Raw genomic sequence first — 12844 nt, forward strand, 5'->3', positions numbered from 1 at the left:
CTAGCCACTGCAATTGTATAATAATAATAATTATTATTATTATAATAAAGTGGCCCATTTCTATATATGAATTTCCCTGTATACTATTCCTAAATGATTTGTTCATGTTTGACAACAATTATCTATTGCGCTGCATCAAAGTTAGTGGTTTCAAACCATTTGTTTGTCCACCATTTTGAACAGCTGTAACTTTAATGCAGTGCAGTTGTACACTACTTTAAAATCAACTCCAATACTAAACATATTACGTACATGATTGCGCTGACTGGGTGAAGTGTATTAAGATGTAACACCAAAAACATTCTAAAACATATTTTTTTTATTCTTGTTGTGTTCAGAATATATCTCACACGCACACATTCACACACAATGACTGAGCAAGAAGCAAATCAAGAAGCTATCAGTAACTTTGTTCATTTAGTTAAATAATCAAAGAGGCAGCAAGTAAAAGATGAGATCGATGCATTTAGGTACAGTTGGTATAAAAAGTGTACACACCCTTGGATAGGGCTCAGTCACTATCCTTCGCAAATGATTACTGTACCCTTAAAAATAATGATACTATCTACCCCCCAGGCAGAACAACTGCTAGCTTTTCGGGCTAATGACTCAGTAAAATGTTAAAAAAAATGGCATCAGGATTCCAGTTTGTTAAGACAAGCCTGCCACTTCAGTAAAAACATCAAATTTGTTCACTAGAAATAAAAAAAGTTTAAAAAAATGATAAAATCGGTTCTTTCTTAAAACAATGGCCAACTGTGGATTGGGCTTTTTTTAAAAAAAACACACACACAGTGCAGCTGTAACCTTGACAGCAACAAATTCACATCTCTGGATTCCGGGACTTCTGTCTCTACGCTGTCTTAAGCAGGTCGCGCAGCAACCGGCAGCGGGTCCGGCGAGCCCCGGTGGGCTCCTTGCGCCGGGCCGGCAGGTGATAACAGCTTAAAGCCTCTGCTGGTTTGTGTCTGTAATAAATTAATAAATACTGATCGGTCGCCGCTTCCAATCCGGAGTTCAGTCGATGCGGTTGCCACAGATGGTGAAGCGATCGATTTCCAGTAAGTCTTTCTTGGGGGTCCGAGGAGCCAACACCTCCTCGTCCAGGCCCGTGTCCGTGTTGATGATCTTGATGAGGTCGTCCTCCCCGTCGGGGGTGGTGAGGAAGACGTCGGAGTCGCTCTTGGGGATGGCGGCAGCGGGGAGGGCGGTGCTCTCTGCCACGTAGGCCGGCTGCGGGCTGACAGACGCCAAGGGTATTCCGGATTTGTCCGTCGTTGCTTCTGTGGGAACAATTGCGGGTTTTAGGAACGATATCTGTGCTGGTTGAAACAGAGACGGCATTAGCTCCTATTAAATGTCGTTGATGGTACCTTGCTGCGCCGAGGCAGTGTGAGGTGGCTTGGCGCGGTGAGCCCGCGAGTTGACGCGGCTGGAGACGGCCGATGGCGGCGGTTCGAAAAGTTTCTCCTCCATATTTGCGTCTTTGACGAAGGCGCACGACGTCCCCAGCAGGACGATGCTGTTGAGCACCTTCAGAGTGATCAGCCTGCTCGCAAACAAATAATGCTTAGAATACAAAATAATAATAATAATAAGAGCACCAAGGCGGACATTTACCCAAAATAGAAAAGCAGCACACACATGAAGGAGAGCGAGCCCTGGATCTTCACTGAGCTGCTGACCACGCGGATCAGCTGGGTGAAGAAACGTGTGCAATAAAATTTACAAATACAAGAAATAAACTTTTATGTGTGAGGCTACTGACCAGAAGTGCGAGAGGAAGCGGAATGAAGCCCATTCTCCTGGACACAGAATCACTGTAGTCTGTATAAGCCTGTCAAATACAAATACTGGATCAAAATTGTGATGTCACTGGGTCTGAATTAATTAGTTACAATTTTTACATAATAAATCCTCATGAATATTCATAATTGCAACATTGGAATAATCGTAAAAAAATTATTATTAATATGCAAGGCTCTAAGGTTATCTTTATTTTTAAAATAATATTACATATTTTGTTGTTTCATAAAAAAAGTCTTATTTTTTGTGATTTCAATTATTACTAAAAAAAAACATGATTCATATTTTTTTTTTAGCAGCCCTTGTATAAATGTTTGGGTTGGCTTTGACCCAGTAGCTTTAAGAGTGCACGGCAAAGACGCGTTCATATGACGGTAAACACAAATGATTACTTGAAATTGACTTCATTTAAAAAACACACATGCACACACAATTTACTGTAACGTCTCACGTTTTTCTGTCGACTGCTGACCAGGTCGAAGGCGAGACTGGCTCGGTACTCCCCGTAAACCTGTGACGCCGATATAGGCAAAATGACAACAGTGATACAATCGCCATCAAAATAAATAAAGGACAAATTTTGGTGTGCTTAGTACGTCGTACGTGAATTTAGCATTCGCATCACAGCCCGGTGGGTATCTGTGGTTAGCTTATCTGTCTCACGATCGAGAGGTTCTGCGTTTGAATCCCTGCAGCTTCATATTAGCCGGCGTAACCGAGAATGTGTCGATTGAGAAAGATGGACTCCAGGTTTTATCGTGAGCGAGATTTTAGTGATTAGCTTTGACAGCGTGGCAGCTAAGGTGGCTAATCCCTTCCTGTGTCAGTGGGTCCCATTGCATAACTGTGCAGCAACCCATCAATGATGCAGAAAGAACCACTCAGGTGATGACAACACGGAATAACGGAACACCCCGAGCGTGAGCTTCTCGGCACTCACGTCGGCGCTGATGTCGTTGAATTTGGTGATGAAGGCATGCTTGACCACGTCCACCGCCATCTCTGAGGCAATCACCATGGCCACGTCGGGAAATAGCACCCACAGGTGATCTGAAAGGAAAACAACAGCTTGGCTGTTTTGACAGGTTGTCCAAAATTGCGCAATGCCACTTTATGGACATGCTTACCGGGATTCCAGGAGAACTGCTCCATGTTCCTCAGACAGACGATGAGTAGGAGGATGTAGTTGGTGAACCTCTCTTTTATGTCTGAGGGCAACATACAATACAAAAGAAAATGAATCCCTGCGTAGACAGACGTTTGACCTTTTGGCTTGATCGTGGGATTCACTTACCGCTGTTTGACATCTGGAACAGGTTGTTCTTCTCGAATTTCTTGAAAACGCTTCCTTTGATTTCCACAAACTGCGAGGAGACAAAAAGAACTTCACACCCACTGTTAACAACATTAGGTGGTTTTTTTACATTGTACTTCTCCAATCTACACTGATGGTCTGTTTGTCTGATTTTAAGGTGACTTTAATTTCATCCAGCCAAAGAATCACACTACGATTATTATTATTATTTTAATTGTCAAGCACTAAATGAACTAAGTCCGTAACCATTTTAAAATGAACATGCACTTTGTTTCAGTTCAAATCCATTCTTAAAAAAAAAACTAAGCAAATGTGATGAGCGGTACTACTCACATTATTGGACATCATGATGGTCAGGAGAGATTTGTTATGGGAGTTGAAGGCGACGTTGAGCGTCGTAGCCTGGACCATAATAAGGATCGCGTGCAGAACTGAGATCAAGCAAATTAAGGAGAAAATAAAACGAGAAGCTAATAGAGAACACACAAATAAAAAGGATGTCCCGATCCTATCACTAGATCACAAATTGATATTTTGTTTCTAATTTTTTTGGCCGACAGCCAGCAAAGGATACAGACGTAGAGCACAGCCATGAGGAAGTGCGGGATGACGCCTATATGCGCCCGCTTCTTCTCTTTGGGCTCCGTGGCCGTCCAGTACAGCGCATCCAGAATGTCCTGGCCGAATGATGAGAAGAGGCGGTCGGCCACCTGCACAAAAACCGAGCAGGACGGAGATGATGAGGCTAAGCGCCGCCGTGACGATGATCCTCTGGGAGTACCTCCAGCATGTTGTAGATGATGTAGAGCTTGATGACAGACTGGCCTCGAATGAGGTGGTACATCATGGCGTAGTCGACGTAGCTCATCATGGAGTAACACAGCACCATGATGAAGCCTTTCAGGACATCGCACACCTGGGCCGGCTGGAGGAGGCGTCCACCGCTATAGCATGAGACCAAGTTATCTACTGCCCTCTATAGGCAACGAATAATAATAATACACTCCAAGGTTCAACTGATGACGTAGGCACGATTAATGTGAAGTGAATTTGGAGATTTGATTCCAAAAGCATTTGGAGAAAACTGATTGAGGACCTACTATAAACTTTTATGTTGAATTACTTTTTACCATATCCTCCTCATATCACGTTTTTCAGACTCTATTGATATATATATTGCATTGATGATTTTTTTCCCCCTTACCCAAGACCACAGCACGGCAGTGTGAGAAACTGCAGGAGTGCCAGCAGCACTCTGAGGGGCAACAGCGTGAAGATGTAGAGAAAGGCATCCAGGCAGAGGAAGAAGCCAAATGTCATCAACTAAACCCCCCCAAAAAAAGACGTGTGCGATCAACACTGAGTTGGGCCGAGCCAAGGACTCTTGTGATTCATGTAGTTATTATTACAAAAGCTAGCAGTTAGCATAGCATCTTGCATTTCAAATTATACAATATCAAGTTTTGGCTCACCTTCTCCAGCTCCTTGGGGATGCGGAGACAGGTGTAGACCTTCTCCCTGCGCTCAGTGTACTTGGCCTCGTTGTGCTCCAGGAAGTAACCCCTGGTGAGCTCAGTGGTTACAAACCTGATCAGGGACAGATCTGCAGAAACATACATGCAGCATGGAGACAAATTAATGACAATATTTTAAAATTTGCACAACAAGTTAGTGCACTGGACAAACAATAAACAGTCCAGTGTCAATGTGTTGTTATGAGTCTGCTCGCATGATATCGGAACTACTGTTTAATTTAACGGGATGATAAAATCACGGTATTAAAATGAGGTCTACGTCTCTAAAGAGCGATTAGCGTCCAGTAACGTCGACGTTCCCCTCGGATACCCCTCAGCGGCTTGCTATTGCTGTCAAACTGAGGGGCTATTCCTAGTAGCCCCCAGCCGGACGAGCTTTCCCACCTGACAGATTGCGTTTCTTTTCCTTCCCGGTGACATTTTTGTCAGTAAACCGCAAGCCATCCGTGCCACCGTCCTTCCACTTGGCCCTGCTAGTCCTCAACGTTCTCCCGGCGCTCTCCCTGTCCTCGTTTTCGGGATCGTCCGCCAGACCCGTCGACTGCGAGTCCGCCATCTTCACAGCGACACTGAGCGCTGCCTGGACGACTGACGTCATGCGTAACGCTATGACGGCATCACGCACACAACGACGCTTTGTGGTCGCCCACAATAGTTTATTACTTTTGTTTAAAAAATAATTTGTATGGAACAGCAAATCTGAGTATAGAAAAATGAAATATCGTCAATTATTTAGAAATTCCTTACCATCGAATGTTCCTAGCCATCGGTGATTACTTTTCGACTTGTATCTGGAAAAAAAAAACTTAAATATTGAAAAACCCCAATCTACGTTCATATAGGGCTGCAATACACTTGTAACCTTTGGGATTCGAGTGAACACAATTACCCAAGCGTGTATGGTTTTTATATTTGTATCGTGCCTAAAGGTCACCAATTAAATGGCTCCCAGAAGCAATTTGCTGTTTATTGCCTTGCATAAAGAGCAGCGTGGCGCATGTAGGATAGAGTTTCCCTCCGGTAAGGGATCCTTTTGACCGCCATAGATTCGGTTTCTCCCTCCCTAGTTACGAGCGTGCCAACGTCTTTCGTTTAATGACAACTATTCCTTTTTCTAATTCAGCCAGTCGGATAAACTGATGCAGGAGGTAGCCGGCGGCGCTCGGCTGCGGTCGCTGCCCGGCGCGGTGATCCCTCTCCCGGGACAACACGCAGGGCTGGTCGTCGTAGGATGCCTTCGCTGTGGAAACGGATAAGCTTCTCGGCGGCCTCGGTGCTGTGCGTCGGATCCGTGGCTCTCCTGCTGGTGGCCCTGTCCACAGAGCGCTGGGTCAGCGGGCGCATCTTGTGCAAAACCGGCGTCGACATCGTCAACGCGTCCCACCCGGAGCTGGAGCTGTTCACCGGGGACGTCTACTACGGTCTGTTCCGCGGAGGCAAGACCAAGAAGTGCGGGCTCGGGACCAGGCGCTCCAAAATCCACAGTAGGCTAAAAATCTTGCATGGCAAAGTCTGGAGTCTAATTTCTGTCACATTTCACGAGTAAAACCAAAACGAGTCAAACTTTCAACAACCGTTCCTTTTATTCCAAAGCAGTTTCCAACATTGTGACCTATGACCCGTACACCTCAACCCATGTGTGTGTCCTGCAGTTTTTCCAAAGCTGGTGCGCACATTGAACGGCGGCCTTCACATGATGGTCATCCTCTTCCTGCTGGCAGCCGTGTTCTTCGCGCTGGTCAGTCTGTCCTTCAGCATCTACAATGCACGGAAGGTCCCCTACCAAAGCATCAAGGGTCACAAGGGACTCTATCTGTGGAATATAATTGCCGGTACGTGATGAACAAATTGAATTTTTTCTCAAAATTGTTCAGTTCACCCTAAAACATTTCCCGCTGTTGTGCCTCCAGCTGTGTTCGGTTCCCTGGCCGCCCTCTGCTTCCTGGCAGCCATGAGGCACCACCGCCTCACAGAGCGCGTGGTCAACTACCGGGAAAACTTCTTCACGTTGGTCGTCCTGAACGACGAGCTTGACTGGTCTTTCTGGTTGAGCGTGGCCAGCGTGGGCACTCATCTGACAGTGTGCGGGGTGGTCGCCCTGAGTCGGGTCAAGCTGCCCAAAGCAGAGGTCAAGGTGCCAGAGCAGCCCACCATCTCCTCACTGGATTTGCTCTACTGACAGTTAAAGTAAAGATGGTGCCAGTGATTGAAACTTGCCAAGTAGACAAGATGTTACATGAGAATTGGATCAGATTTCCTGCTAGTTCATTGTGAAAGGCTCACATTCATGATCTGAGGACGACAATGTGAGACTAATGGCCAATATTAATGCCCATAATGACATAGTTACAGGCGAGAGCACAGAAAATAACAGAAAACACTCTTTTTGCATGTTGTTCGTGGCCTGTGTATTAGCTAAAAGAAACGTGTCAATTTTTTATTGTTATTAGAATCTTAGTGTTTTGCTAAGGAAGCATATTTTGTATCTTAAGTAGCTGCTGAAACTGTTCAAAATATACTTGTAACCTTTTATCATTATTATTATTATTATTATTATTATTGTTATTATTATTATTATTGTTATTATTATTATTATTATTATTATTATTATTATTATTATTATTATTATTATTATTATTAAATTGGTACGTCTGTTTTATCCTGACTTAAGCGAACATGTATACCAATAAAAATTTGGAAGCACACAAATAAAATCTTTCATTAAAATTCATATTTTAATTTCCGATATATTTTTATTCAAACAACTGGATAGACAAACCATTTAGAAACATATTTAATTGAAATTGATTTTACGTAGGCTTTTATTTTTTGTATCACTTTATCAGTCGCTCGTTGATGACGTCACATTAAGCGACCTCTTCCGCACGGATCGCATTCCAGCTTATGAGTGCGACCTTTAACGCCGCGTACTGTTGTTATTTTGTACTTTGTCCCCACACATGATCTCGAGATATCGAATATGTTCCTTATGAGGAGAGCTGCCGTGCTGCCACTCTCGCGGAGCACATGCTGTCGGACATTTTGTGCCTCGAAAAGTCTCAAGATGGAAAGAAAAGTGAGTGACAGGAGTCCAGACAAAATTCAACATTTCAAAAACTCTTCATTTTTTCTGCACGTGTCGCCTCTTTCCAAAAATATCAGCTAAAATGAATTAAAATGTGTTTTTTTGCCCTCCGCAGGGTTTGGTCCTGGGAGTTTTTGAGAAGAAGGAAGAGGAAGGCAGCCATCATTTGACTGAGGCAGCAGCAGGTTTTGACCGCCAAGTGTCTGGAAAATTGTCCGAATTACTGAAAATGTAAGTTTCTCTACACCAACATTTTTTTTAAAACCTTCATAATTCCTCACATTAGTCCAATTATTATAACACTGCAGTGTCATACTTTCTCTTCATATTGAAAGTGATACAAAAAATGTTTTATCCTTATATTAACGGAATATTTATTTTTGTTTCCGTTTTTTACTGGTTGAGGGAAAAAAGGCTTAAAACAGATTGTTGTGCCATCATTGTCTGATTTATTAAACTTTACAATACGGACTCAAACGTGATTATTTGTCCTTGTGCTGTTGAAGTATTCTCATTTAAATTTCCACTTGGACTCTTTGCTTTAATGTGAAGAAAACAATTACACATTGTCTTTACAGTTCTGGACCGTCGCTCAAGAAAGGAAAAAGCAGATTATTCTATGGAGTCCACAAGGTGGGCAATTAATCATCTGTAGAAAAAAAAAACAATTCATAACCAGAGTGATCACTTGTTGTCTGTCGTGTAGGACTTCCCGTGTGTTGCCGTGGTCGGTCTAGATGATGTCACGGCCGGCGTATGCCAAGCAGAAAACTGGGACACCGCCAAGGAGAACATCCGCACGGCTGTGGCGGCCGGCTGCAGGGTTCTCCAGGACTTGGACGTGAGCCATGTGGAGGTGGATGGCTGCGGTGACCCTCAGGCGGCAGCAGAGGGCGCCTTACTGGGCCTGTTTCATTACGACCAGCTGAAATCCAAGAAAAAGCCCAAAGTGACTGTGCAGCCTCATGCCAGGTACGACCAGGAGTGTCGTTTATTCTTATATTCATCTTAACGTCTGTGGTTGCGTTTAGTTCTGACGTGGCAGCGTGGGAGAAAGGAGTGCTGTACGCCGAAGGCCAAAACCTAGCCCGCCTCCTCATGGAAGCCCCAGCCAATCACATCACTCCCACCGTGTTTGCCAAGACCATTGAAGAGCGGCTGGCGCAATATGGCGACCGGGTCGTAGTCCATAAACGGTACTATATTTATTACTCATTATTGTTATTAGTTTGTATGCATAGTTAATTTGAGCTGAAGAGTGGAGGTAATTTCAAATACAGTATTTGTTAGAGATTAGTGACAACAAAATAAATTCTCACCCATGCATCAAGATTATAAATTCTTACTGAAGTGTCACTGGTTGAGTTGCGATGTAGATGTGGATTTTGTCAACTGGACTTTTTTCTCTCCTCAGATCTCAGGAGTGGATCGAGGAGCAAGGGATGGGCGCGTTTCTCAGTGTGTCCAAAGGCTCCGAGGAGCCCCCGGTCTTCCTGGAGCTGCACTACCAGGGCTCACCCGACAGTGCCCAGGCCCCGCTTCTTCTGGTGGGCAAGGGCATCACCTTCGACAGGTAGGCTGCCACAAACGCACCCTGACAACTCGTACGTTAACGTATGATTTATCTTCTCTTTGTAGCGGCGGCATTTCTCTGAAGCCTTCCGCGTCCATGGATATGATGCGAGCCGACATGGGCGGAGCCGCCACCGTGTGCGCCGCGGTCGTAACGGCAGCGGCCCTCAAGCTGCCCGTCAACATCATCGGTGAGCTGAGCTCTCTTTCTCATATATGGCACATACTCTGGTTGAAATCACTCTGTGTTGTAATCATGACAATGATTTTATCAGATTTAAAAACATGATTCAATTTTTATCCTTTTATTAAAAAACAGGACATAGTTGGTTGTCTAATTTACAAGCTTGGTTTTTTCTTTTTATGTTCCTCCACCAGGCTTAACTCCGCTGTGCGAGAACATGCCTAGCGGCAAGGCGACCAAGCCAGGTGATGTCGTAACGGCAAAGAATGGCAAAACCATTCAGGTCGGTGGATCTTTTGGAACAATGTCATTGTCTCGTAAATATTCATTGTGAAAGGCTTGCACGTGTCTCTGTACGCACAGGTGGACAACACCGATGCAGAAGGCCGGCTCGTCCTCGCCGACGCGCTCTGTTACGCACATACCTTCAACCCCAGGGCTGTTGTTAATGTTGCTACGCTAACAGGTGAGATTTTAGGCGTTCCAACACCATCACCTTCAAAACCCCAATTTAGGTTAATATTTAATATTTGTTTACGGTCCTGCTGGTACACGCCAATTTTTAAATCCCCCATCATGCAGTACAACTGTGTTTTTTCAGGCGCCATGGACGTCGCGTTGGGCTCGGCGGCGACGGGAGTCTTCACCAACTCTGATTGGTTATGGGAGCAAATGCACAAGGTCTCACACACACAGATGCATATTTTCAAAGTTAGATGTTGACAAAAGTGTGTGTCGTCTGTGTAGGCCAGTGTCGTGACAGGCGACCGAGTGTGGCGGATGCCTTTGTTCCAGCATTACACCAGACAGGTGACGGACAGCCAGCTGGCCGACCTCAACAACATCGGCAAATACAGCAGGTACGTAGCAGAAACAGAAAAGTAGGAAGCCTTACATTCTCCAACGGCCTCCGATTTGGTTCCTGGTAGGTCGGGCGGCGCGTGCACGGCAGCGGCCTTCCTGAGAGAATTTGTCACGTCGCCGCACTGGGCTCATCTGGACATCGCAGGAGTGATGAGCAATAAGGATGAAATCCCGTACTTGAAGAAGGGCATGTCGGGAAGGCCCACACGTACCCTGGTAGAGTTTGCAGCCGCGTTGGCACACAATAAATGAGCAAATTTGTAAAGTCGCAGTGGTTCCTTGAGTACTAAAAATGATAAACCTTGATCCACCTTCCAGGACAACCAGGCTGCAATGGATGCAGAGTTGGCAACATTTAATACTCAAAGTAATACGAAACAATATAAAATATCTGATTAGCAAGCTATGATTTCAATGCGTTTCCTCTTGAGTCTGAGGGAACGTTGACCCCACAAAGGTGGCGGCTCAAGAGGCGTGTTCACGCATGCGCATGTCGAATCCGGAAGTCAGTCACAATCTGTCTCGGCAATGTCGTCGTCCATGAGCGGAATGTTCCCCGGACAGCAGCCGCCAAGCGCGCATCCCATACCCGGCGTCGGTGGCCCAGGCCAGCCCGGTTTTCCCGTTCCGGGGAACCGGAGCCAAGGAAGCAACACGCTGGTGGACGAACTGGAAGCTTCGTTCGAGGTGAGACTCTTATTTAAACAAAGAAAAAAAAGATAGCCTGGAGTGCTAACTGGTTTTAGCATAGCTGTCGCTCGTGTCTTTAGCCTAATTTTCTTTTTAAGTGACTAAAATGAGTTTTGTTTACTGCAAAATAATATAAAAAATTAATCAATTCCTTTATTCCTCAGGCCTGTTTCGCATCGTTGGTAAGCCAAGACTACGTGAACGGAACTGACCAGGAGGAGATCCGAACCGGTTGGTGAACACTTTTCTTTATTTGAAACAATCACACGTCTCTGATTATTAGATAATTCAAACTATTAGTTTCTGGTTGTTCCAGGAGTGGACCAGTGCATCCAAAAGTTCCTGGACGTGGCCCGGCAGACGGAGTGCTTCTTCTTGCAGAAGAGGCTTCAGCTCTCCGTGCAGAAACCTGAGCAGGTGGTCAAAGAGGTACTGAATTATAATTAATATATTAATACTAGAACATAAAAAAATACAAGCATGTTATCAGCCTAGATTAATTGCATGTTTTAGGCTGCCGGAATTAAAACATACTCTGACTTTGTCTTCCAGGACGTGTCTGAGTTGCGCAATGAACTTCAAAGAAAGGAGATGCTGGTGCAGAAGCACTTGTCCAAGCTGCACCACTGGCAGCAAGTGCTGGAAGACGTCAGCGTGCAGCATCGCAAGCCCAGTGACCTACCGCCGCCTGGACCCCTGGCCTTCCTGGAGCAGGCCTCAGCCAGCTTGCCTCCCGCACCTTTAAAGCCAAACTAATGGGATGGAATCTTGTGGATTACTCGCACAAGTTAAATCAAATTTGAGAAAGTACACAGAACTGGAAATTAGCGTTATTACCTCTGCCAAGGACATATCATACAAGGTGATCGCTGTTGGTTGTACATTTGAGGAAGATGGAGATGTGCGTGGACCAGCTCAAATTTTCCGTGCTGTTTGACTTTTGGCAGCTTATGTTTTTGGTTGCATTAAGGCCAAATGGAGAGCCATTCGAGCTGAAAGCTTGAGCTACAATAGAGTGGATTGTTTAAAAACAAACAAAAAAGTAGTAGCCAGTTAAATCATGATGCAACACCACTTTAGCTGTAGATCGAAGAGAATTGTAAAAAAAAAATATCCTCCTATAATTGCAATTTTTTTTTCTCATTAGATTCTTTCCTTCCCAAAATATTATTGCAACTTTATTATTTTCACTATCAATATTAAGATTCAAAGGCGAGTATCTTCAGTGTGCTTCACGTCTCCCGTGCCTGAATGAGCTCATGCTGACACTGATAGCATCTGCGTGTTTTCTTATTTTTATTTTTTTCTGACATCATGCCGCCTCAGATATGTTGGGTGACTTCACACCATGACAGACTTGTACTGGCTGTCTTCACAGCTATCGTCTGTCTCAGTTTGCAATCACAGATGGATGAGAGGATAAGTCCAACTGTTTGACTTGATTTATCTCCCTTTTAGTCATTATAATGTGTCATGGAACATTTGTATGATTTTTTTTGCTAGTGGATGAACAGCTCTCTTTGTATTCATAATACAGTATTGTGATTATTTTTGCCCACTATCCATTTTCCAGGTCAAAAACTGCAGTTTTTTTCACTCATATATATTAACTTATCACTGAATAAAAGCTTCGTAAATGTTATTTGAATTTTTTTGTCTGAGTATTCTAATTTATTTTTATCTACGTTTGTTTTGGCTTACTATTGCATTAAATGGGCACAGGTTTGCCTGTAATGACAAATACGTTGCTCTCCAGCCACACCGGTCCTCCACCTCTGGGTGGCGCTATGATT

At 44.4% G+C, this 12844-nt stretch overlaps 4 protein-coding genes and 1 long non-coding RNA gene across 5 annotated transcripts; 3 read left to right on the forward strand and 2 right to left on the reverse strand.

The window, feature by feature from the left end:
• Window positions 1–297: 297 nt before the first annotated feature.
• Window positions 298–5278, reverse strand: tapt1b (transmembrane anterior posterior transformation 1b). The gene is made up of 14 exons (XM_088374613.1): window positions 5041–5278; window positions 4594–4724; window positions 4326–4444; window positions 3903–4065; window positions 3696–3831; window positions 3455–3552; window positions 3101–3170; window positions 2934–3014; window positions 2747–2856; window positions 2258–2317; window positions 1769–1837; window positions 1621–1697; window positions 1374–1549; window positions 298–1283 (listed from the first exon to the last, which is right to left on the reverse strand). Exons 1-14 carry the CDS (start codon window positions 5252–5254, stop codon window positions 1018–1020), a joined length of 1770 nt encoding a protein of 589 aa, XP_088230739.1. The 5' UTR covers window positions 5255–5278; the 3' UTR covers window positions 298–1017.
• Window positions 5279–5506: 228 nt separating this feature from the next.
• On the forward strand, window positions 5507–7287 carry clrn2 (clarin 2). The gene is made up of 3 exons (XM_088374618.1): window positions 5507–6140; window positions 6309–6488; window positions 6567–7287. The coding sequence occupies exons 1-3, from the start codon at window positions 5888–5890 to the stop codon at window positions 6833–6835; spliced, it is 702 nt and encodes a 233-aa protein (XP_088230744.1). The 5' UTR covers window positions 5507–5887; the 3' UTR covers window positions 6836–7287.
• Window positions 6221–6664, reverse strand: LOC148399780 (uncharacterized). Its single transcript, XR_015858178.1, has 2 exons — window positions 6536–6664; window positions 6221–6469 (listed from the first exon to the last, which is right to left on the reverse strand). It is a non-coding gene; the product is annotated as an uncharacterized LOC148399780 (long non-coding RNA).
• A 232-nt stretch (window positions 7288–7519) lies between the features above and the next one.
• Window positions 7520–10626, forward strand: lap3 (leucine aminopeptidase 3). The gene is made up of 12 exons (XM_088374614.1): window positions 7520–7732; window positions 7857–7972; window positions 8320–8374; window positions 8448–8713; window positions 8773–8937; window positions 9156–9314; window positions 9380–9504; window positions 9692–9780; window positions 9861–9963; window positions 10099–10178; window positions 10245–10357; window positions 10427–10626. Exons 1-12 carry the CDS (start codon window positions 7637–7639, stop codon window positions 10611–10613), a joined length of 1554 nt encoding a protein of 517 aa, XP_088230740.1. The 5' UTR covers window positions 7520–7636; the 3' UTR covers window positions 10614–10626.
• A 200-nt stretch (window positions 10627–10826) lies between these two features.
• Window positions 10827–12693, forward strand: med28 (mediator complex subunit 28). The gene is made up of 4 exons (XM_088374621.1): window positions 10827–11048; window positions 11216–11282; window positions 11368–11480; window positions 11604–12693. The coding sequence occupies exons 1-4, from the start codon at window positions 10890–10892 to the stop codon at window positions 11805–11807; spliced, it is 543 nt and encodes a 180-aa protein (XP_088230747.1). The 5' UTR covers window positions 10827–10889; the 3' UTR covers window positions 11808–12693.
• Window positions 12694–12844: the final 151 nt, after the last annotated feature.

This window comes from Syngnathus floridae, chromosome 4 (assembly GCF_059516105.1).
Source record: "Syngnathus floridae isolate MCC-2025c chromosome 4, RoL_Sflo_1.0, whole genome shotgun sequence".
Classification (NCBI taxonomy): Eukaryota; Metazoa; Chordata; class Actinopteri; order Syngnathiformes; family Syngnathidae; genus Syngnathus; species Syngnathus floridae.